Here is a 25,229-nt window from a genome sequence, read left to right as displayed (position 1 = left end):
ACCATGCCCAGTTCTGACTGTGGCCTCTTGCCCTTCATACAGGTTCCTGAGGAGACAGATGAGGTTATGCTAACGCAAAACCTTTTTAATGCCGATTGGTGTTGATTTTTGCAGTGAGTTGATGACATTATAACATCTTCCCCCTCATGCGAAGCACGTTCCCGCAAACACTTTAAACGGGATTCTTTCCAATCACGTATAGAGGAATAAATCACACTGTTCTCTCAACAGACGCTTCCCTCAGCTGCGAAAAAGCGACAGTTGCTTTCTTTTCGCAGGATTTGGCATAGAGTTATTCTGTCCGCTGTTCGGATCATATTCCTATATATTTGCGGAATTTTTGGCTTAAATTCGCTGTGCACAAAATTCCATGTCATGTGTCACACGTTGTCATCCTCGCTGATTGTCAACTTTAGTCTCGGTTGAAACTTCACAAAACGTTATTTGAGCCGTTTCCTTTGACTGTTTGCTTTGTTTTGTCTGGCAGGTCATTCAAACGAGGTGGCTGATTTCCTAGCAAGGTTGGACCTTAACGCTTCAGTGACATACCCCGTCCCTAACTTCAGTTTGCTGGCGTATTCCAGGTTTGAGCGATTCCAGCACATATCGGCCAGGCTGCGTGATCCCTTTCGAAATACCACGGAAAATCAGAACTTAGCACATAATTATAACGTCCGTTCATCAAAAGTTAGGCTGTGTGAGACATCAATTACGCTGTTGTGGTGGAGGATTCCCATTGAATTTATACTTAAGCAGATGTGGATGGACACCGACAAACCTATGCGCTACATGCGGGGGACTGCAATATATCGAGCATTTCCTCCTCTCTTGCCGGAAGTTCGCACTTCGGAGAAAGATCTACCTGGAGGTCCCTCTCTCCAAGTTATTCCTCCCCTTGTCTCTACCAGTGTCATTATCGTTCGGCGCAAGCGCCAAACGATATGAATCGGGTTGAATTTGTGGTATTCTTCATGATTACATAATTGCAACTGGTAGGTTGAATTGCTAACTCTTAAATTTCTTCGCGATCTCTCCTCACCAATTTATTATGTTTGTTATCGTACTTTAAATGTTCTTATGTCGTTTTTCATCGCTACGTTTTTCAAAATTCCCGCTTGGCGCTAATATTTTTGTCGCAATCGTCTGTGGAAATTTCCATGTATATGCCACTTCACTTTGACCAATCTCTCCATGTGAGTATATGTGCCGTGTTTCAAAAGGACAAGAAAAAGGATCCCTCCACCAAAGGTACAAGAACAATTCAACATAGGTAATACGTATACCGTTACTTCAAAGGCAACAACAACATCGGATGGAGTGCGCTTTCGCAGCGCTGCCACCACACCTATCTAGGGGCTAGGTGTTGAGGCACCCAGCTCCTCCAGTGCGTATAATACCAACATGAACGTAGGCAATCCTGTTTTCGAAGTGCAGTATGCCAAATTTCCATGTAACCATGGCCACATATACAGGAGAAAAAAAAGTACTAGTAATGAGTTAGCTATTTATTGGGCACCTAGCTAAGTATTGGTGTATGTAAGACGAGGAGCCATTCCAGTAGCCGACACGCTAGCTCCATCGCACATATGCTCGTCCGGCATATCGAGGCATGAATGAACGCTACAAGTTAAAAAATGAAGTGAGATAGAAGACCGTATATGTAATTCTAGCAGCCATATGTCGTTCTCTTCCTCCCAGTGACCGACAAGCACGCCACTATATACGAATAACCTGCGAACTAGAAGTACGCGACGATCTAAATGACCACACTCGCGGGGTTAAATGCCAGCCCCTTCCGAAAAAAAAAAAAAAAAAAAAAAAAAAAAAAAAAAAAAAAAAAAACACTGCCGAGAAATCCTTCTAGCCCGTGTTATCCCCGTGCATGGAAATGTGGTCCGACTTAAATGATCGGAAACCAAGTTCCATCAAAAGATGCTGCAAATTCCAGCGGTGGTGCCAGAGGGCTACGGGAGCAATCTGTGACTGCAGCTGTGCAATCGGTGACTGCAGCTGTGCAGTCACCGAATGACGCCGCATGCCTGAAGTTGCATCGAAAATCGGGCTGGTTACCACCAGAAGTCTTCTGGGGAATAGATCGATACCCTGAACACGTAAAGCAAGTGCCTGTTCGATGTCTCTCTTCATGTTCCCTGAAATATTGGGCAATTTCCCTGCCACAACAGAAGTGATTATAGGGCGAGAAATCTCCGGGCTTACAATTTTCCCTTGCATGTTACGAATAGAACCACAAACTTACTGCTCACTTGTAACAACTGTAAGAGGCGCGGTGGCGCGTTCGGAGGGGAGGCAACGGGACACAATGTTGACCGCGTGCGCAGAAATGAACATGTTTCACGAGCAAGTGTAGCTACCGGTACCACTCGCGGTGCACGCTACCGGGCAGCGTTAATTGGCCTTTGCATTTTGTGCGCCGTGCGACACCGAAGGCAGCTGGTAGCCCCTGCGCAGTATGCCGGGACCGAAGCAGGCCGCACAGCGAGTTAAAATCCGTGCCAGCGGGCGCGCATTCAAAGTTGACGGTCACAACGACTCCTTCCCTTTCTCTCATGCTTTCGCCGCACGGCGTTAGGCGCGAAACAGCAGGTGGAATAATTGTGCAATGCAACCAGACGCCAGAGCGGCCTTGGCGCCGCCGGGTATCACGTTCTTCGGAAAGTGCTACACGCGCGAAGGCCTTTAGAAAACTGCTGCGGGTTTGCCAACTGCGAAAGGGCCCAAACGATAAGACAGAAGACTTTTTCAGTGGGTGAGTGATGAATAAGGTTACGGCAGCAAACCATGATATAAATAAGAGAGTCAGGTGGCACAAAAGACCGTTCTAGAGGCAGGCGATATGATCGAATCCCGCCTTTTCAATTGAGGCGAAAAGCAATGCACCCGTGTGCTATGCGATGTCAGTGCACTTTAAAGAACCCCAGGTGGTCGAAACCTCCAGAGCTCTCCACTACGGCGTCTAGGCTCAGTCGCTTTAGGACGTTAAATTCCATAAACCAATCATAGCAGGTCACCAGAACGTGAGCGAAACAGTGTAGATCGTAGGCCACAGATCTAACAACCGACCGCCGTGCAAGCCTGCGTTACTTTATTGTGGAATGCAACCCAAGAAAAAAAAAAAAGCGGCAGATGGCCCTCAAACGAGGCCCTTCAGCTAATTGCGTCGACCGATTTGACGTCGCAGTTAATTAGGTCAACACCACGCATTGTCGCTCTAGCTGGTCTAAGGGTATCCATGACGTCATGATTATCAATTGATGCCATCTGCTGCTTAAGGAAGCTCATGACTAATGAGTACGTGTGGGATAACAGACAGATTAAGGTATTATAGTAATTGAGTAGTGAAGTGCATGTTGGCGAACAAGGTCCGCAAGGGAAGCAGCAGACTGGAGCCATCAACACCGTCGCATATCGAATGTGCGTCCCCTTATTTTTCAACGCAGTGTAGCAATAAAGGCCGCTCCGTTCAACAGTAAATCCGGTGTCGGCGCTGTGAGCGAAAAATCACGGACATGGCGCCGACGGGACTCAATTATTGCACGCTAACTGGTGAGGATCACGTGACAACAAGGGTGACGTAGAACCTACGTCATGGCTACTGGTTCTCCTTGCCCTTTCACCGGGCTTTTTTTTCTTAACTTTTACCCTGCCTGTCTGACTACTCGGTGGCGTGAAAGGGGGAGTGTGGTGGTGGCGGTGGTGGTGGTGAAAACGTTTAATGAGTCAAAAGGTGTGGAGGTATGCATGAGCCGGATCTTTGAAGATCCGGCCCTTACAAATACTAGGTGGGGTCCCCAGTACGGGACCCATAACCGCATCAGCAATCTGCGATTTGCTGATGACATTGCCTTGCTAAGCAACTCGGGGGATGAACTGCAAATAATGATTGATGACCTAGACAGGAAAAGTAGAAAGGTAGGCTTGAAAATCAATATGCAGAAGACTAAGGTAATGTTCAACAGCCTCGGGAAGGAACAGCAGTTTACATTAGGTAGCGAAATACTGGAAGTAGTAGGCGAATATGTCTACTTAGGACGGGTAGTAACCGCAGATGCGGACCATGAAAAGGAAATAACGAGAAGAATAAGATTGGGATGGAGCGCATTTGGCAAGCACTCGCAGATTATGACTAGCAGCTTACCGGTATCGCTCAAGAGGAAAGTATACAACAGTTGCATCTTGCCTGTACTCACCTATGGGGCTGAAACGTGGAGGCTAACCAAGAGAGTTCTACTTAAGTTGAGGACAACCCAGAGGGCTATGGAACGAAAAATGGTAGGGGTAACATTAAGAGATAGAAAGCGTGCAGAGTGGGTCAGAGAAATAACTCAAGTTACCGACATTCTAGTAGAAATTAAGAAGAAGAAATGGACATTGGCAGGACATGTAGTGAGAAGAGAGGATAAGCGATGGTCGCTGAGGGTAACAAACTGGATTCCAAGGGAAAAAAATCGTAGCAGGGGGCGGCAGAAAGTTAGGTGGGCGGATGAGATTAAGAAGTTCGCAGGGGTCAAGTGGATGCAGCTAGCACAGAACCGGGTTAAGTGGAGAAATATGGGAGAGGCCTTCGCCCTGCAGTGGGTATAATCAGACTGATGATGATGATGAACCGCATACGACTTGACTTTACAACCTTCGCAAGGCGCAGTCCCCCGCACGATCGCGGGCGGTCTCCCAAACGCTTCCTTCCCATGAAGGATTCGAGGCAAGCCTGGCCCGTGAAGAGTCCGCGACATACGACCAGTAAGTGGCTGAACTGCGTAGCATCATGGCAAGGCATGAGAATGTGGCCCGTTCGAGAGGAGGACGTTCCAGGAGAAGGTGGTGGGATGATGAGGTGAAAGCTGCCTATAAAGCGCGAAGGCTTGCAAACCGCCAACACCGCTATGCTGTGAAGATGCTGCCCACAGATGAGGCACTTGCAGCCTGGGGCGTTTACCTGGAACGCAAGCACGAAATGCAAGCTATCACACAGCGCAAGATTGCCGAGGGAGATCGGCAGACGCTCCGGGAGATTAAGTCCGCCGGTAAAAAAGCAGCGGCTAAATTTTGGTCATACGTAGCATCTATGGACGGCAGAACACCATACCCGCTGATCAGGGATGAAAAAACAGGAAAGACGGGCGATCTCCATTGCATACTGATAGACCACGTGAGGCAACTATAAGCAACTGACACCTTGTCATAAGTCTTCGAAGGCGTGGAAATACCTTCCCGACCTCTGGACGAACAGCGGAAGATTTCGAGTGGAGCGATAGACAGAGCCATTGGCAAAATCAGTGAGCGGTTTGGATGACATCCCGCTGGCCTCGTCAAGTGTCTCGGAGCCCAGTCAAGAGAGCAAATGGCGGGTATCTTCGGTGATATTCTGGAAGGCGCACCAGCCGACTGGTTCCGTGCAAGAGTGACAATGATCCCTAAGAGGGGTGGGGACAGTGGCCTTCTGCGGGGCTACCGGCCTCTGACAGCGACAAGCTTAATGTGCAGAATTTTTACCGAGGAGTGTGGATGAGTGGCTGGGTGGAGCAAAATGGTCATCTGATGGAGCTCCAAAATGGTTTTCGTCGAGGCCGGCGGCTGGGATAATATTTTTGTCCGATGGAGGCGAAAAGCAAGGCGCCCGTGTTCTGTGCGATGTCATTAAAGAACCCCAGGTGGTCGAAATTTCCGGAGTCCTCCACTACAGCGTCTCTCATAGCCTGAGTTACTTTGGGACGTTAAACCCCACAAACCAACCAACCTTACCCAAAGGGAAGCTTGTGGACTGACTTGCTGTTTTATGGACGTCGCGAAGGCGTACCGCATGAGCTTTAATGCCTCGAGTTATTGGAAATGCCTCCACTTGGATCGGCGTGCTTCGTCGCCTTTATGCACGCTGCACAGTAGTGGCCGCAGTGTGCGGCGTCAGCTCAGAGCCAGTGGTGGTACAGAAGGGGTTGAGGCAGGGCTGCCCGTTAACCCCTCTTCTGTATATGTTGTATGTTTTTGGGGTAGAGCGAAAGCTCTTGGACGCACGGTTGGGATTCACGCTAAACAACATCAGTGGGGGTGTGAAGGACCGATGGATCTTACCAGGCCTAGTCTTTGCCGATGATGTAGTATTAATGGCAGAGACAAATGCAGAGCTCCAGGCCCTCATCAGCATATGCGCTGAAGCCAGGACACCACTTGGACTGAACCACAATGCAAAGAAGTGGGCAGTGCTCTGTTTCTCTGCCGTCTGACACCAAGCAGCTGGTCCACTTACCTACAGAGGACGTCCTCGAGATGGCAACGGAATATCGATATCTCGGCGTTAGGTTCAGCACGCAGCCGGAATAGCGCCCACCCGTTACAAAGGGAAGGCTACATCATCATCACGTAGTGGCGTCGGTCGCTGCCCGGGCACGCTCGACCAAGGTCCGTAACCAAGGCCTTAGGTACTGCAGGTTGTAGCAGTCGAGCAGTGTCGCTTCCCAGTCCTCCCGAGTGGGGTTGGTATGCAGCATGCGCTGTATGCCGATGACATCACCCTGTGGGGGAGTGTGCGCATCCTTGCCCTCTTTCCACGCTTTTTCTTTCGAACTTTTTTTCCTTGTCTTTCTGGGACCGGGTGGGGTGAAAAGGGAGGGGGGTCTGGATGCTTCGGAAGAGAGCCATCGACAGAACCGTTGCGCTGATGGGTCAGCGATTTGTTCCGCCATCAGGCAACAAAGAAGCCCATATGTGTTTTTTTCTTTAGAACTTGGGAACGAAGACGACGATGAACCGTCCCTGGAGGGGTCGTTCAAAACGTTTGGCCGATGAGGGGCGCTTGCCAAGCGCATACCCGTGAAGACGCTTGTACTTATTTTTACCGGTGGGTGTTTCAGCGGTGGCTTTCGAACCATCCTGCAGCCGAGACGCCTGCATGTCTACAAATCCCCCTCTGCGCAAGAGAGAGAGAACTTTCGTTTACTTTCAACGAGGAGTTCTACACAAGAAACCGCGCAGGCGTATGTCAACGCGTCTTTTCATGGCGAAGCATACGCACTAATCAAAACGCAACCTCTTTGAAATACGTCCACCTCGCGGTTGAGACCTATAGCGGGGATCAGTGAAGGATACATCAATGTGCTGGATTTCGCCAAACCACACAACGCTTCGATCTAGTGCTCCCGTCGGGAGAAGCTTGCATGGTGCAGCTGTATTCACAGCAGCACTTGGCACATTTCGCTCTTCAAAGTTGAATCGCAAGGAATTTCAGGGTTCGTTGCGCTCGTTGTAAACCAAGTCACAGGCGGAACCAGTTCCGAAGTAAACTAAACATACACACAAATAATTTAGATGGAGAGACTGACATGAAAGGCTTGCCTGGGGAACAATCTTCTACACAGGAGGGAAGGGAAATGAATCAACGGGTCGCAAACTGTGACGACGCAGAAGTGATGATCAGCCGGAAGCCTATCTGCAATGTCTGCAGGCAAGTTCCATGCTGACAAACTGCACGTCGGAACGCGTGTAGCCAGCATAAATGGAATTAAGATCAGGGGAAATACCAGAGTCTGCGGGTGGAGCCCAACAAATTCCTTCGCGCTGGCACGCGGTCTTCCTTGGTCTCCCCGCAGTAACCCACATGCAGCCTCGCCGAACACTGGCGAGACGCGCGCCCACTACGCGCGCGCGGTCCGGTCTAACGCGCCTGTCCTTCGAGGAATGCCAAGGCTTCTGCCGAGCGGAGCGGGGTTCCCTTCCGACGCTGTGCGGCTGACTTGTAGGTCGGCACCCATTCTTTCTCAATGCCTAATGTGGCTTTTGTTCTTGCGTCCGATCTTATAGGCTACGACCTTTTACACAACGCGAGGGTCTTACAAAACAACACATTCAAAAGCTCAAGTCTATGTTGCGGACGTCGCTTCCGATCAAAAGGCACCGCTCTGCTACATCGTTCCCAGTGAACAGCAGCAGCACTGCACCGGCAACCATGCGGCAACGAAAAACAGCAGGGGCACCCTGCGGAGAAAAAGCAAAAGAGAGAGAGAGAGAGAGAGAGAGAACCGAAAACACGACAACGCATCGAGGCGGCACGCTTCACAACGTTTGCAAGTGCCTCCCCTATCTCGGTCAGCAACCCACAGCCCCGTTGAACCCACTCTGTTGCTCCTGTAAATCACGCCGGCAGAGAAGCACGCAACGGCCGTCGCTCATAACCGCCCAGTATGGCTCGCTTTAGCAAAACAGGCCCGAGTCAGTGACATGTCGCAGTAGACCGAAACGACACGCATACTGGATACAAGACATGCAGTGCACACTGCTTTCAGCACTATCCTCGTGCTCAGAGCGCAGACCTTCTTAAATACCGGCCACATTTACATTTTTTTTTTTTTTCAAATACAACACGTCATACCGCGCGTACATTGTAATGTACAGCCTTTGTCGAAATTGCCGCATTCTGTGGCTTGTAATGCATTCTCAGTGTTCCACATCTCCAAAAGATAAGAATTCTACTATCTCCAACGATAATTTCCACGAATATTCAAAGAACGCCATTACGCAGCTTAGAAGCAGACCTCTTGCGCTCTGTGTTTTTTCTGTGTGTGATTGTTACCTGGTATGCCCCTCCTGCTTGGGCCATAAGGCCTGCAGTATTATGAAATAAATAAATAAATAAATAAATAAATAAATAAATAAATAAATAAATAAATAAATAAATAAATAAATAAATAAATAAACTTTTTACAAAGGCTGTTTTATAGGGAAATTTAAATAAGCGCGTACCCCTTGCAGCTTAACTGCTACAGGAAGTCAGTCTCACTGAGTTCCCAAATCACCTTTTCAAATGCTTTGTGACAACCTAGGAGAAACCTTCGAAGTCGGTTGCTTTGTCTGAAATCGTGCTTCTACTACAACCGACTAAACCACTCCCAACTTGCTCGTGTCTTGTCATGCGAGCGTATGCAAATAAGATTTAAATACGCATGTTGTCGTGGATTTATATGACTAAATATAAGCAATTGTTACATGTCTGAGTAGGCGCAAAGGACCGAAAGCACGGAGAAAACTCGTACCAGAAAAAAAGTTCGGACTAATACGGTTTTTTCCTTGCATTTAGAGGAACACTCAGACTTGAGAAATGTATCTGGAGTAACGCTGATGACTCAAAATTTGCTCGAGTGCGATGACATATGCAAAACCCGACCGATTCTGGCGCGCGCTTCCAACCCAACAGTTGGCGTCTTTCGAACGTCGCCCTTGCTGGTGATGGGCCATTGTGGAAGGCGGTTCTGTGCCGACAGTGGTTCGCTGCAGGAACAAATGAAGCCAAGAAGCCTTATCGCGCCATAGTGTGCAACCGTTGGACGGAACGACAGCTGGCAAACTCGGCGGGGCAGGCCGCGGAGGTCACACTCGATGCTCTGCCGGCCCGATGAGCTACCGTCAAGCTTTTGCTGTCCCCTTGCTGTGTGAGTCATGTTAGACCATGATTCCACGCTAAACGTTATCGCTCGATTCTGAGAGCTTTTGTGCTACACACAACGCGGCTTTCCGGGAGAAGGTCCCCTCGGCCGGCGCTTTGTGGCTCGGTGACCCGAGCCATGAACGGAAAGCGAACCAGCGTGGCACTGTCGCGGTCGCCGCTCGTGTTTTTGCGGCGATTCGATGAAAGCCCCGACTTGCGGTTAGACCAGCTGGGAACCTTCATTCCAAATGAGCTCGAAAGCTTTCATCCTTCCTCCAGCCGCAAATGTCCTTTCCGCGAGAGACGCGGCTCCTGAGAGTGTTTCATTGGAGGCTTGGTCAAGACAAAATGTGTGCAGCGCATTTGCTCTGTATGCCTACGGCCAGACTGGGTTAGGGTATTTGCCATTCCTTTGACAGAATTAGGGAGTGAATAATCGGGCATCATATCTCAAATTCGGGCACAAATCCGGTTGTTCAGCAAGAAAAGATTCGGCATTTCAGGCTTTTCGAGACATTCTTCGAAGCAGAATATCACAATGCCTATATAACTTAAAATGATTATACCGAAAACATCATGGAAGTGGCAGGTTTGATTAAATATTTATTTACAAAATTAGATTTTTTTCCTGCCGTCATCTATAGGATGCGACTGCCTTTGCACAATGCAAAAACATTCGATCAACGCCAAAGCGGCCATTTCAAATCCGAAAGACCGTTGCAGCAGGACGTTATTAGCAATGGTATAAAGATTGATACGATGCATGATGCCACTGAGATACCTGCTCAGTGTCCATGTTTTCACCTCTAAAATGTGATTTTCGAAGTTACCCGCAAAATTAGGCCGCGTCATCAATTATAACAAGCTTCACCGACCAACCAAAAGCACAACATGCCCACTAAGATTTGTGCAGCGACTGCAGATTTCAAAAAAAAAAAAAAAATTAAAGCGAGAGAGAGACTGCGGGTATAGAAAGCAGGTTTATTCGATTTTAAGAAATCCACTCAGGGCGTAAAAATTCTGGTAAATCGGGGCATGGATGTCGTGCGTGTTCCTTGATGCACGAGAAATGAAACGAGAGAAACAGAAAAGCCGTTATTTCAGGGTCATTTCTAGAAAACAGGATTTATGACGGACACCATGCGCGAGAAGCTGCGCAAATTGGACCGCTCGACGTCATTCTTTGGGCTACTCTCAGCGATAGGCGCACGAGGCGGGATGGAAACGAGAAGTATACATCAGACTCCAAAGCGCTCCACCTGATCGAGCGCCCGCGGCATCGGTTAGGCATAATTTGGGCAGAATTGACCCGAGCTAAACGTTAGCGCTCTCTAGTGTCTTTGCAGCTTTCTCAAGCGTTGACGCTTGCGCCTCGAGATTTGAGACGAGACGTCGAACCGCGAAATCACATGTCGCTCTCCTGACGCCAGCGCGGTCACTCGAGGCAAGGTCCCAAACGGCTGAAAGCCCCGCACTGCATATATGTATACGCATCATTCGCCACACATTAGCACTCCTGTGGCATTCGTGTCACGACGCATATGCAGTTTGCACAACGAGGACAGAAATTCAAATCGATTTGCGTCACAATGGCGTGAAACGGAAGGATGCTGCGTCAGTCCACGCGTGATGCGCGCATCATCGGCGTGAACGTCTTGCTGTAATCTCTCTCTCTCTCTCTCTCTCTCTCTGTGTCTGTGTCTGTGTGTGTGTCTGTGTCTGTGTCTGTGTCTGTGTCTGTGTCTGTGTGTCTGTGTCTGTGTCTGTGTCTGTGTCTGTGTGTGTGTGTGTGTGTGTGTGTGTGTGTGTGTGTGTGTGTGTGTGTGTGTGTGTGTGTGTGTGTGTGTGTGTGTGTGTGTGTGTGTGTGTGTGTGTGTAACTATGCAGCGCCAGAAGTCTTCAGAGCCATCTAATCAACTAGCCCGCACGCAAGTACTGCTGAGCTTTAAAATGGCGGCCAAGTTACGTGATCATAGTTCAACATTGCAAATAATTTCTTAGCTACCACGTGACCACCCATACAAAGGAGTCCACACCACTTGGTCCACCATGTGTGACGTCATGATTCCTCAAAGCTCTGGCTACTGTCGATTACGTGTTCGTTTCTTCCTAACGCGTTTTGTAGAAGCTATCGAGGCTCTCTGGCGAGATACTGCTGTGTTGTTTTTTGTGAACCTTGCCGCCAAGTGCGTGGGGCATGAGTTGCTTTGAATTTTGCATGCGCAGATTTGAAACGCACCCGTTTGTCTCCGAAACCTGCATTTTAATCTTTATTTCTTACTGCCGTTCAGCGCCCTCTGGCGTGCTTACGTTAGGCAAGGAGAATTACCAAGTCGTTCACGCGAGCCCAGCGTAGCGTAGTGGTTTGCGCGCTCAGGATCGGAAGGACGGTGGTTCGATTTCTGTCTACGCCACTCATGAGCCAAGCAATGCTCTCGCATTAAAACATATTCTTGAGACAAGAAGCTGAGTAGCTTTCCTCCGCCCAGTTAAATGCCGACGGTATAAAAGTCCTTTACAGGAGATCCGCTACGCAGAGGGGAATCAACTTACCACCAATCGAACTCATTGATATCAAACAAAATGGCGCGCTTCTTGATATGTGCAAAAACTGATCCGGACCATGTGCGCTTCGTTGATTTATGCACAGTGAGTCATCAAAGAATGCTGTGAAAACATGAAAGACACGCGACATATAAGCTTTTACAGGCTTCTGTGATCATGGACACGCAGTTTGTACAGTCAGCGGAGCAACGTAGTACAGATCAGTGCTAGAAGTACCGTCTTTGCCAAAAGTAACCAGGCTGCAGGATCTGCTTCTCAGCCATATGGTAGCAGAATCATACCACGTCTGAAGCTCTAAATCTCTGCAGTTTACATTTGAGCACCTGCCTTCACTTCTTAATTAGTTGTGGTAAAGTGGGAATCCTTATTAGCTTTACAATACAAGTGAGCAGCAAAACATGCAGCCTGGTTACTTTTAGCAAAGACGGTACCTGCGCTGTGGACGCAGCTTAACTGTCAAAGATCAAACTTTGAACTGATATAGGAAACTAACTTGAAAGGCCTGTCGCCTTTCAGTCCTCTGTCCCGAGTGTGTAAACTGGTTGCCAGTAGTTTTCTTTCATTCATGTTTGTAACTTGGTTAAATCTCTCCGTACTTGAGTTTCCTTCGTAATATGTTCCATACTTATGTCCAGAAGTAATCCCCTGTGAGGCTGCAGCAAATGAGAACAAGACCACGGAGGGGCCAAGTAGACACTCACTTCTCGGCGCTCTGTGTTCCACTTCTTCCTTCTCCTCCACCTCTCGGGTGTAGGTGATGTGCGCTACCATCGTCATGGTCCTTGGATCGTTGCTCGCAGTCGATTAAGGTTCAATCCGGCCGATCACTGAGCAGCGGGCAACAACAACGCAGCGGGCGACGAGAGACACCGCACACGCACGAACCGGTGCACGCAGGAAAACAGAAAAGGGGAAACTGCGCGCGCGTCGCAGAAAGGACCGCAATCGGGCATCGCCAACTCAAAGATTGGTGCCGTGCGCAGATCAGGCAAGAGAAACAAACGCGCCCAGAGACAGACAAAAACAAACGCGATGCAAGAAAGAAAAGCCTTGGGAGTGCCCGCGCAGCGCACCGAGATGTGGGTTCGCGTCCCACGCGTACCACGACAGACGCCGCCGCCCTTATTTGGATGAATGGAAAGCGTCACGCAGGAGCTGGGTGCAGCGCGCGGGCACCAAGGTGGCGAGCGAGAGTGATCCGAGCACACACGCACGCACAAGTGGAGAAAGCATCGCGTCGTGCGTACACGAGCAAGGTTTCGGCTGCCCACGCGAGCATGTGATGGCCGAAAACACACGTCCCTCGACTACGGATGATGGCTGCGAGCGAAATACGTGTGCAACTCCAACGAGAGCGCCTAGAAGACACAGTCGTTGCTGCGGCACACAGCGAAGTGAAAATCTCGGCACTGACTGCAGCTGGTTTTCCCACGGCGTGCACGGGTCGCGGCGCGAACAGGTAGGCCGCATAACCGTGTTCTGCGAGCAACTGTGAGAAGAATACCGATACAGAAAATTTGGTTTGGTTTTGTGGGGTTTAACGTCCCAAAGCGACTCAGGCTATGAGAGACGCCGCAGTGGAGGACTCCGGAAATTTCGACCACCTGGGGTTCTTTAACGTGCACTGACATCGCACAGCACACGGGCGTCTTGCTTTTCGCCTCCACCGAAAAGCGGCCGCCGAGGCCGGAATTCGATCCCGCGTCCTTGGGAACAGTAGTCGAGCGCCGTAACCACTGCGCCGGTATAGTTACACCGCAAGGTGATATAACTTTACGTGCAGTGGCGGCGACCACGGTTTCTACAAAAAAAAATTTCTTGCGTGGGGGCGGGGGGATAAGCGGTATAATATCAAGCATTTATTTATAACAAGGGAGGAATTACTTATTGACATCCACCCAAGCGCAGCGAATACGGCTAAGAAGGAAGGCTATACAGCTTTGCACCGTAGGATCGTTGCCGTATACGTTCGGCCACTTTGGATCTTTGATCACAGTATAGGAACAACACGATTACTCGCAGTAAGTCCTACTAGATCGATTGACAAACCTTCCGACGACTCAGTGCCACAGGCGTTGGGATAGTGCATTCTGCCGCTGCATTGACAAATGTTGCACAACGAGAATACAAACTTCATTAGCGCGTGATGGCTTGCAAACAAAAGGAAAGCGGTACTGGATATGTCTTTTTTCGTGGGCGCTTTTCCTTCCATACGTCTCAATGCATAAAGCCACACCCTGGCTCTGGCACAGTTGCTCTCTGCGGTGCACCAGCCAATTTGTGGGTCGTTGCGCGGTGCCGCGCAGTGGGTTAGTTAACCCGAGGGGCCTCAATTTGGGTTAATCACTCCTCAAGGCGGCGGCGGCGTCGGATGTGCGGTGACGACCCACATAGTTACACTGCGTGGTCTCCCCCTCGCCGGTGGGCTTTATTATTTCAAGGCACCACACTATAAAGGCCCACGGAGTCATGCATGCAGCGGCAGAGATGAAAAAAAGGGGAGGGGGCTATTTCCGTGCCTTAAGATGCGCGCCAGACGCCAAGAGGTGGTGTCGACAGGGCCGGGCCATGAAGATGGCCGAGCGATTAAGTTGCGGTGGATTTAGTGGCCACGACGTCCGGCTATATTGAAAAAGGCCGATGACGCAGCACTGTCTAGTCAATTTTTGCAATGGAAGCTGCTATGAGACGCACAAGCGGAGTTTCAGCCGACCGTGTCTGCGGTCACGCGACTGTGATGAAGTCACGGACCATCACGTGATTAACGCGCCAGGACCGCGTGTCCCGTTCGCCCAGGTAGCCGTATACCCATACATGTACAGAATACACTGCAGGTCTCGGCGATTATCAAAAGGCGGCCAGCTATAACGGCGATACGCCTCGGCAAGTTTACGCCGCAGGGCGTTTGACTTAGCGCGATCGCGTTAAAGGAGACGTTACGCCTAAACTCCAGTGGGCAGCTGACCGAGGACCGGTGGTCTTCGGGACTACATGTAATCAGAGCTGTCAATTCAGTGTGCTCATTTGAGGTAGGAACAAGAATCAACCATCCTGTGGTCTTGCTTGCTGATTAGGCCACGTAGGCATGGTTAGAGTACAAAGGTGGAGTTTAAGTGTTCCCTTTTATTCCTTCAAATTCGTCTGCTGATTCCGAGGCAGTGCGTTCGCGAACCGGGACAAATGCGAAAATGCCAATCGCGTAGCGCGAGACAAGAAAGAGTGAAAAGCGTCGCTAACGCTACGGCAACATTTACACCATGCATGATCCGCGCTTCACGCGAGCCAAAACCCCCGCTCGTACTGTTCCTCCATCCTTACAACTGGCTCCTTTACAACTGAACGAATACGAATCGGGAATAAAAACACGCGTGTGAAACAACCGTTTTACAAAATCTTTAAATAAGGACGCTTCATCGTCAAGTGATGCTGAGGATGAGATGAAGTACCAACTAGCCCATTCTTGCACCCTTCCCGAAAACAAAGACAGGACAAGATCAAGAGATAAGCGTCCTGTTCCGAGACCGTATATAATCGCAGAGTTCTGTTATGGAAATTTGGCAACCGCGGAATGAAGAGGCCCAAAAAGTGCATCTAGATATTATTTGTGGAGACCGAAGACACGGGGCTGTTATTACAGAATTGCTATGTTTGGTGCATCCGCGTGGTGGTGCCAGCAGTGTAAAAGTCTGGCAACCATGGCCACACGCACCTATTGCGCGCTGCCGTTCAGTAGTGTCCAGCTGTGTGTGTCACTTTTCATTTGTGCTGCGGCGCTGTGCTACAATAAATATAGACGCCGACAATGTGTTCAGGATGAGCCCAACATAACAGGGCAGCTCTCTCGGGGACTTCTGAAAAATGAGATACAACGCAGTGAACTCTTCAGCGAATTCGACGTGAGTCTTCAGAAGCATGTCGGGTATTTCGTGCATCATCCTTTTCCCCGGCCCAGAACGGTGCAGTAGTCATACCTTTCCTCTTCCAGCAGACCATGAACTTGGTGCCCGATACAGTAAGAGGTGTCGGAGCTGTCTGTTTCGGAATCACTTGGGTACCGCTGCAGAGAATCCCGGGACCGAGATGCTTCCATTACGGTGCACTCCTCAGATTGATTCTCTATATCTGACACTCAAAATTCCCGAAGTGGACGCCGGATACATGAATAGTCCGCGACGTGTGTGCTCACGCATGCCGGTTAACACTCCGGCGATAACGTGCTCCTCCTCTGCAAGAGTTTGCTTTTCACGGCTTGCACCTTTCACCACAACGACCTAAGTGCTGCACGAGTATCAGCGACTCGGCCAGATGGTACCCTTCTACTACACCCACTCACTTGCACACGTATTGGCACGAACATATATCAATAATATGTCAAAATGGGCGGATGATACGTGGTATGTGATTGTCAGCCACACTAATTCTAAGAAAGAAGGACAAAACGGTCACGTGTGCATATTGAAAACAAGTCCGAAGAATTCGCAGTATAGGCCTCCCAATCCATTTTTGCATCTGCGGCGATATCGTTACTTATACATTTGTGAGGCGACAAACTGCATCAATTGGACGGTGACGGTGGAGATGCTTTTCCCTTTGAAACGACTCGTCACCATGAATGGTTTTCCCAGCCAGGTAAAGAAAAAAGTCTTCAGCGCAGTCACGCCATTTGATGCCGCGCGGCGTCGTTTGGGCAGCCCGCCAGCAAGCGCCAGTTACATCACGGAATTCGCGCATCGCCAGCCACTGGATCCCATGACGGCCGCCTTGGTTTCGCCAGCCGCTCAACTTGGCCACGCATGGGACACCTGTGCGCAGTCCGGCGAACGGGAGCTACGCGAGTTTTACACACCGTTCCAGCTTTCTCCGTAACTATGTCCAACCTGGGCACACGTTAACGTGTGGGTCATTAATCAAGGCTGCAGCGTCCCCGCGGGTTATCTGAGCGATGCAGCCGCGCGAAGGTCACAAGCGTTGCAGCAAGAAGAGGAAAAGAATTAACCCAGCAACTCGTATACGGCCCTCGCAATTAGCGCGCAGTTAAGCAACACATGCGCGCACAACAGAAGCGCGTTGCGCCGTTTCGCGAGCTCATGCACGCGCGGCTGAGGCATAGGAGAAGGGGCCAAATTTCAAAAGGCGACGCAGCTCTCTCGCTGACAGGTCACGAAGCGCGCCAAGACACTGCGTTACCCTGTCACTATAGCTATCCCAACCACTTGCTGCATTCACTGCAGGTCCATCTCATTCAGCCTGAGTAACATCGAGCCTTCGTGGCCTGTGCGTATACTGTGGCCGTCTTGCAATCCGAAGGTCCTGTACTCGATTCCCACCATCCACCCCAATTACTTTATTTTGATCACAGGAAGCTTTCTGGATAATTTGGCGTCAAATAAACTATTTTAAACGGCCTGCTTTTGATCTTTGACTTTCAAGTCTGGCTCCGGTTGCTGACTGGTCTCCGGGGTGATGACCTCGCAGTCCTGCTCGACCAATATAAGGTTTCCGGGAGCGCATTTTTTTGCGACAACGCCAGGTTTCGACCGCGGTAGGACTGGAAGAAAATTCTCGCTCGAGCACTCCTACCGCGACACATCACGGCCATTTTGTGACCACACAGAAAGTATACCGCAAGTGAAAGAGATAAAGCGACGCAGCGGAAAATCAAGACGGAAGGCTGCTAAATCATCCTCTTCGGAGGCCATGCGATTGCGGATAGAGCACCGCCCGGCAATCCATATAACGCCGAGGTTCGAGCACGGGTGTTGAATCGATAGAAATTTCCAGAAAGCTGCATGAAGCCCGATTTCACTGACTGCATTCTTTATTTCGAAATGGGGAGAGGGAAAACGGAGCCCGATGTTTAGGACGGTTTGCTCTCGAGCCCTCGGCCTTCAAATCCTCAAGCGAATGTTTCTGTCGCAGGCGTGTGGCCTGTTATTCCAAAGCAGGCTTGGCTTCGTCGCCCATCGTGCTTTCCTTACTCGAACAAGCAAACAAAATAGGCGCGGTGCAACGGGGCGCGAGGTTCTTCTTGGTAAGACCGCAACCGCGCACAAAAGCAGGCGCCACATTGCTGTAGAATGTGTGTACAGGGACCTACCAGGTTGTATATGGTCTCGCGAAACCAAAGTTGGCCGAATATGGTGTGTGTATTATATATAACTGCATGACAAATATAAGCGTCCGTTTACTATATTCAGTCGCCCCGCCGCGGTTACACAGTGTGTTAGGGCGCTCAGTTGCTGTGCCCAAGAATGCGGGATTGAATCTTGGCCGCGGCGGCACCTTTTCGGTGGAGGCGAAAAGCAAGGCGCCCGTGCGATGTCAGTGCACGTTAAAGAACCCCAGGTGGTCGAAATTTTCGGATCCCTCTATACGATGTCTATCATAGCCTGAGTCGCTTTGGGACGTTAAATCCCATTAAATAAACTAACTATCCCTTAGTTAGCGCGTGTCCTGTGTCTTCTTCTCTTGTGTGTGTCTTCCCGTGCGCTTTATCTTCTGTCAAGTTACAATAACTATCCCTATAGGCCAGTGTCTCTCCAATGAGGGTCCGTGATGCGGTTTTAGGGTTCCACGAAGCGCGAAGCCCACGTTCACAACACAACACACACACAACACACAACACACACACAACACACACACACACACACACACACACACACACACACACACACACACACACACACACACACACACACACACACACACACACACACACACGCACACGCACACACACAGAGAGAGAGAGAGAGAGAGAATGCAAGGGTCTTGGAAGGCTGGGTTCTGATATCCTCCAATCTGAAAGGAGAGAACCTAGTTGGAAGCTCCTGCCAATTCGGCCATGTCATGTCATCTCGTGACGTCACACAACCCAACGACCAATCAGTGGCCGGCCATGCCAGCCGCCTACTACCACCTGCCACGACCATGTTATTTCACGGATTTTTGTATGGTGTGAGCATCAACTTCCGGGCGCGTTGCACGAGAAGGGTAAGGACATGCCCACAATTCCTGCTGCTGAAGCGAGCGTCATGTGGTAGGTCGTTCTGACTATACTGCGAAATCATCATCAGCCTAACTATACCCGCTGCAGGGCGAAGGCCTCTCCCATATTTCTCCACTTAACCCGGTTCTGTGCTTGCTGCATCCACTTGACCCCTGCGCACCTAACTTTCTGCCGCACCTTGCTACGCTTTCCTTCCCTTGAAATCAATTGGTTATACTTAGCGACCATCGATTATCCTCTCTTCGCACTACATGTCCTGTCCATGCCCATTTCTTCTTGATTTCAACTAGAATTTCAATAACTTATTTCTCTGAACCACGGCACGCTTCTTATCTCCTAACGTTACACTTACCATTTTCCGCTCGCTGCGTTGTCCTCAACTTAAGTAGAACCTTTTACGTTAACCTCCACCTTTCAGCCCCATAGGTGAGTACCGGTAAGATCCAACTGTTTATGCTTTCCTCTTGAGCGATACTGCTAGTCACAATGTACGATGTGATATCAGCGAATCGCAGATCCCGAACTTCCATTCCGAACACGACCTCTAAGCAAGCTGTAAATAGCATTGGGGTGATTGTGTCCTAACACCTTTCTTAATTGGAATTTTATAACTTTCTTCATGCAGAACTATGGTTGCTCTGCAGCCACTAAATGAGGTTTACCGTTCCAATGATACACTATAGCTACCAGGGATGCCACAGAGGAGGGCTTCGAATTAATTACGACCATTTTTCAACGTGCACTCAGTGCTCGGGCGCTTTGCACCTCGCCTCCATCAAAACGCGGCCACCTCAGCCGGAATCGCTGCCTCGGGCTCAGCAGTCTAGCGCCCCAGTCAACACCGCGACGCAGATAAGTTCTTTACAGCGCCTGTGCATCGATCGAGTCGCTACCAATCCATGTCTAGCTAAATAAGCGCCCCACTGTCGTGCCCGACACACGCGCAGTGTGCGCGAGCAAGCGCCGAGAGTTGGCTCAACGCCCGCCTCCGACCGGACGCTGGGCAGACTGCACCGAGTTATAACAGCTCGCAGCCGTCCATTTTTTCAGACGGGTGTCGGCACGCCACGCACTGTGAAGTCCGTATTCCATTTTCGCGAGCGACGTATACATTGCTTCGAAACATCTTCCCCGCCAAATAACAAAATGAATAAATAAAAAGGAAGATTCATTTAGAAGACGTCGCACGCGTTGCGAGCCTCGGCTACGTTGACAGCGATGCTAACTTGCGTCTTTTTTTTTTCCAAGCGCAGCCCATTTCGCGATATGCTGACCATGCAAACCTGTTGTTGTAAATGCACGATATTAGCAAAGGAGACGCATAACAAGACAAAAAGGAAGGAAATTCCTCTTTCAAACATCTCCGGCGGAACAAGAGGCAGAAGTCCGAGAATTTGGGGAAAGCGTTCTCTTCGACAAGTCAGTCAACAATCCATCCATCAGAGCGCAAAAAGCGAGTGACACAACCTCCTGCCCAGACAGAAACCGAAAATAAATAAGCGAAGGCGAGGGCTGCGGGAGGAAGCACTAGCATGCTGTTGCGCCAGCACAGGCCAATGTGCTGCTTTTACTCGGTTCCCTAGGGTCTCATCCCCCTCCCCACACACACACCTTCCGGTTCTGTCTAGCGATGTCGCAGGCTCCCATACGGCCTCCTCCCAGCTGCAACTTCGGCCGTCCTGTAGTGTTTACTTAGGCACACTGCCCGAGCCTGAACACATATTACGGAGCAAATAATGACGCTGTCGAACTTGCTGCGGTTTGTTTCACGAACAAAACAAAAAGAGCGCCTTTCTGCATTTACGGTTTACTGAGGTGACGACAGCCGGAACGGAGTGGGCCTCCAGAAAAAAAAAAAAAAAAAGAAATGAAAAGAAGAGGCATTCGTGCCCGATGCCGTCGCTTTCGTAAACCGTGGGAACAAGCAAAAAGGAGGAGACGAATAAGAAAAAAAAAAAAAAAAAGATGAGCATTGTTATGTCCGCCGCCCGTACATATTGCGCCACCTGACCACCGTCGCGAAAAAAAAAAATTATAATATATATATATATATATATATATATATATATATATATATATATATATAAGCCGCTGTTTCCGTTCGACGCCGCCGACACCATCGATGCTGTGTTCCGATCACATAACAGCTTTCCACAGGAACAAATATAAAGCGATCAGTAAAGCACTCAAGTAAATTTAATATTGCGTATCTGGTAGGCACTAGAGCTGTGCACGGGCTCGGGCCGGCCCGAAAGCCCGTACCCGGCCCGGCCTGCGGTCCGGTCCGCTCAGAAGCCCTTTCACTCTGACTCGGGCCGGGCCCGCGGGCCAAAGTATATTTATTTGTCTTGGGCGGGCCGGGCCGGACACCCCGATCACGAGCACATGCAACATTTGTGAAAGCGCGAATAAGGCCGTATAGTGCTATAAGCGTCTAGAATGCTTAGCATTTTCCCGCGTCATCCCCACGTGAGAGCTTCCAAATTCTTAGCCGGTGTCGACTCAACTTTCATCCCCGCCTCCTCGCCGCGAAGGGCCGCTTGTGGGCTATATTTATTTCGAGTTTTGCATCTCCGCTTTGGTATCACCAGCGCTGATGTTTAGGTTTCCTTTTCAAAATTCGCACAACGCTGTCGCCAATCACACGTCTCTGTTGTGACGCGCTCATGCCTCGACATGGCCTCGTTTGAAGCGGGACATAGTTCAAAGCATTTGCGGTGTAAGTGTTTCCTCTTGCTTTTCTTGTCGCGAAATTTTCACTTGAAAGGCACACGGTGAGCAAGGCGAGTTCACCAAGTACCTGGCCACAAAATTAAATCCCTGTTTAGGATTAGAGCTTGCGCACTTTTGTAGAAAAAAACAAGCTGCTTATCAAAAAGTTGCTTTCCTATATCAAATAACGTGTTAGTCATTCCATCCACAAATTGTAGTGCTGAAAGAAACCTCAGCGCTACCGCTTGTTCATTATCCAGGAGCGCCGCAAATGCCTCAATTCAACGAATAACTTCGTTTTTGGTGCAATAAGTTAATTGTACGCACATGCTCATTTCAAACGTGAAAACTCAACATTTTAAGATCTTGGATAAACTTATCCTGAAATTTTCTTCTCTTTCATCCTTTCAACCGCAATTATTGCTTGACGGGCCAGGCCGGGTTGACCCCGGTAATAAATTTAAGCGCCGGGCCGGGCTGTACCGGGCTCAGTCCTTATCCGTGTCGGGCCGGGCTCGGGTCTGTAGCGTCGGGCCCGGGCCGGGCTCGAAACTTCGGCCCGTACACACCTCTGTAGGCACACCACCTACAGAAATACCCCCAGAAATGCACCTATTTATTTTTAATTTTTTTTTATTCCTGTACGTAGAATTCATACGACAGTGAAACAAAACAGCACTGGCCCACAGCAGTACAGGGTACAAAGTGAAAGGCTAGCATTTTGTGTAAGGTTCCGTAGAGCTTGTGCTTAAATTTATGTCCGTATACGCACGAGGCAGTGCAAAGAACGGAGACAGAAAGTACAAAAACACAAGCGCTGACTAGCCCAAATTGCCACTGTGCATTGTGGACTGCTGCTTCAGTCCGGTCCACGCTGGACAAAAGCGTGCCGCAAAAGAATGAAACTCCCTTCCAACCTGACGAAAAGAATGCCTTTCATTTCGTATTTCCCAGAGATATCCGAGGGCGTTGCAGCACTGAAAACTTCTTCGAGCACATGCACGTGTGATTGGCCTTGTACAATTTGCAACCGTGCACACCGATCTGACGATTTCAAAACGCGTGTCAACATTTTCAGTTATTCGAAAACCAGACATGTCCTTTCTGGAGACTGCGCTGTATTTAGATCGAGCGAGCGGGAAAGGAAACGAACGGCGGTAGGGGTGGATACTGTCTGGCGCTCGGCACCTCAGGGAAGATATGATACGACAGCTGTTACAAAGGGAGTGCGTGGTCTGCCGTCCCGTGGAGTTTTTATTTTTATTTTTTTGTTTTCATATGTACTGCCACTACATTGCAATACTCAGTGCACTGCTGCATTGCTGTGTGCAGTGCACTCAGTACATCGCCACTGGGGATAAAGTCTAGCAGACACTTGCTTACTCTGAGTTTTATTATCGCCTTCCATTCACGGTGGCATATTGTTTGCACGCCGAGTCAAACTCTTGAAATCAAGCGCCGCCGGCCAAGGTCCTTGCGTGAGGGGGCTGGTGCTCGCCTAAGGCGCCGGCGGACGAAAAGCTTCCAACCAAGAAAGCCTATATAGTAACTCAAATGAAAATAGTTTTTGAGGAAAAAAGTCCACGGGTGCACTTAAGTCTGCTTAGGTACAGTCATGCGAAAGCATGGCGAGTTGTCACGCCGCCTGGTGGATTCGCCCGACACTATGCTAGCGGACCTCGGCCGCACTCGCCCAGATGACGTATGTGTATGGCGCAGATTGAACATAAAGACAACGATGCCCACTGCACCAACGTTACTAGAACAATTCAGTTTCACAGCTCCTCCCGGAGAGGTATCCCCGATGGCGGTCGCGTGAACTAACTGCGCTGCAGTCGACTCTTGCTCCTTCGTCTGCTACGCGCGGCGCGGAAGCATGGAGCGGTCGGCATACACGTAGCTGTTACGTACTGCCGTTGCGCTCTATACAGCTGCAGTGCAGTTATGGCTACATTATGACAGTTTTGCCTTCGAAGGCATTCAATACCTCAGAGAACGCGTTTGTGTGACAGCGTTGTCGACTTGCTCGCCAGAACCAGCGTTCTAAAAGTTGTCTGCTCTTCGGCTTCATTTCTTTTTATTACGAGATATCGTGACGCGCAAGTGATTTCGTACTAAATTATGACGTAGCCGTTCATTGCGCAGCGTTCAGCGTGCTGTCATACAATTTTTCGCTTTTTATTTAGAAACATCCACCTTCTTTTCCATTTTCAGTCCAATTTGCTAAAAGGATTCAAGCCGCCGACATGTGTGCCTCCAAATCTATGCCGTTCACTGTAAATGTAGGGTGTGCGCCGAGAAGATTCTGCGTCTTTACCCGCCTTGCCAACTACGTGCCAGCCTCTAGATGCCTAAAATTGGCTGAATGAAGAGCCGGCGTTAAAGGCACTATCGCGTCTCTTAAGACGAAGCTTTATGCCATATTTGCTAACATCAGGCTTTGCACCGGGGACAACGAAGCCCATTGAAACGATTACTTGGAAGTCCGTCATTTGTTCGTGTCATTGACAGACGTCCTCGAGATTAAAAGGTGGGCATAAGCTCTGCACATAAGAGATAACATACTTCGAAGTGAACAATTTCTGATCTGCATTTAGAAAAGGAACTATAAGTACTCTCGTGATAGTTCGCGTAGCAAGGCTCTTTATTTTCTTGCTGGCACATATTTCAAGCGCAAAATGCATAATAAACCGAAGAGAAAGCATAATAATCGCGAACCCGTGTGTTTCGACAGCGATGCTTGTAGAGAACTTGCAAGATTCCAAGAGCCTATCAGTGTACATAGCGCAAAACGAACAGATGAGCTGCACAAACGGATTTTGATCTGGATCATTTTGAGTTCGTCGCAGTACCAGCAATTCTAAGGAAATTTGCGTACTTTCGCGACAAGGAAATAGACGAGCCATGAGAGCGAAGAATTTTGCTTGTTGAGAAGACTTTTGTCATTGAGCGGTTAATTGTTACGGCAATATATGTTGCGCATAAAGTTCTCATATCATGTGAACTGAGCGATAATTACGTAGAAGCTCTTCTGAAGAATGTCAATGAAGCGAAATTGTGCACCGGGCTTCCAACTCAGAGCTAATGCGAAGAGAGGAGACATCACATAAGAACTGCAGAGAAATTCGATAAGCGAGATGATCACAAAAATTAAAATATTTTCAAAATAACTGAGCATGCGGCTAGAAGACGCACCAAGCTGCGGCAGCTGACAAGAAAAACAAAAAAGATAATGAATGAATAAAGTCTTTATTTAATTGAAGGGATGACTCTCCGCTGCTGTTTGGGTAATTAGGGAGTTAGGAGGGATGGGAGTGTAGCTTCTCGCTTCTTCACGGTTCTTCAAGCTGTTTCTCGTTGTTAAAAGATAAGCATCTAAACAGCTCTGAAGAGGATCTAGATCGGCATCTACAAGCTAGGCCAGACTTGCAATGGCTGGTACGTCAAGCTCCTGCCTGGAGTGAGGTATACGACATGTCTGACGGCTTCGTAACTGCATTTTTGTGAGGCGGG

General features: G+C 49.3%; 1 protein-coding gene across 3 annotated transcripts in view; it reads right to left on the bottom strand.

Moving 5' to 3' along the window:
• Positions 1 to 25,229, bottom strand: part of Pax (paxillin) — an 84,402-nt gene that overhangs the window by 50,583 nt on the left and 8,590 nt on the right. For 2 of the 3 annotated variants that reach the window (XR_014706211.1, XM_084599616.1), the window contains exon 1: positions 12,700 to 12,844. The exons of the other annotated variant lie outside the window; for it this stretch is intronic. Coding sequence is in view for 1 of the 2 variants with exons in the window: in XM_084599616.1 (XP_084455742.1) it covers positions 12,700 to 12,775 (76 nt within the window). In the remaining variant the exon portion in view is untranslated. Of the gene's footprint in view, positions 1 to 12,699; positions 12,845 to 25,229 lie in introns of those variants that run through there. 3 annotated transcript variants of the gene reach the window in all.

Source organism: Amblyomma maculatum, chromosome 3 (genome assembly GCF_055883805.1).
Source record: "Amblyomma maculatum isolate TAMU_Amacu chromosome 3, ASM5588380v1, whole genome shotgun sequence".
NCBI lineage: Eukaryota > Metazoa > Arthropoda > Arachnida > Ixodida > Ixodidae > Amblyomma > Amblyomma maculatum.
This window is presented reverse-complemented; position numbering and strand designations above follow the sequence as displayed.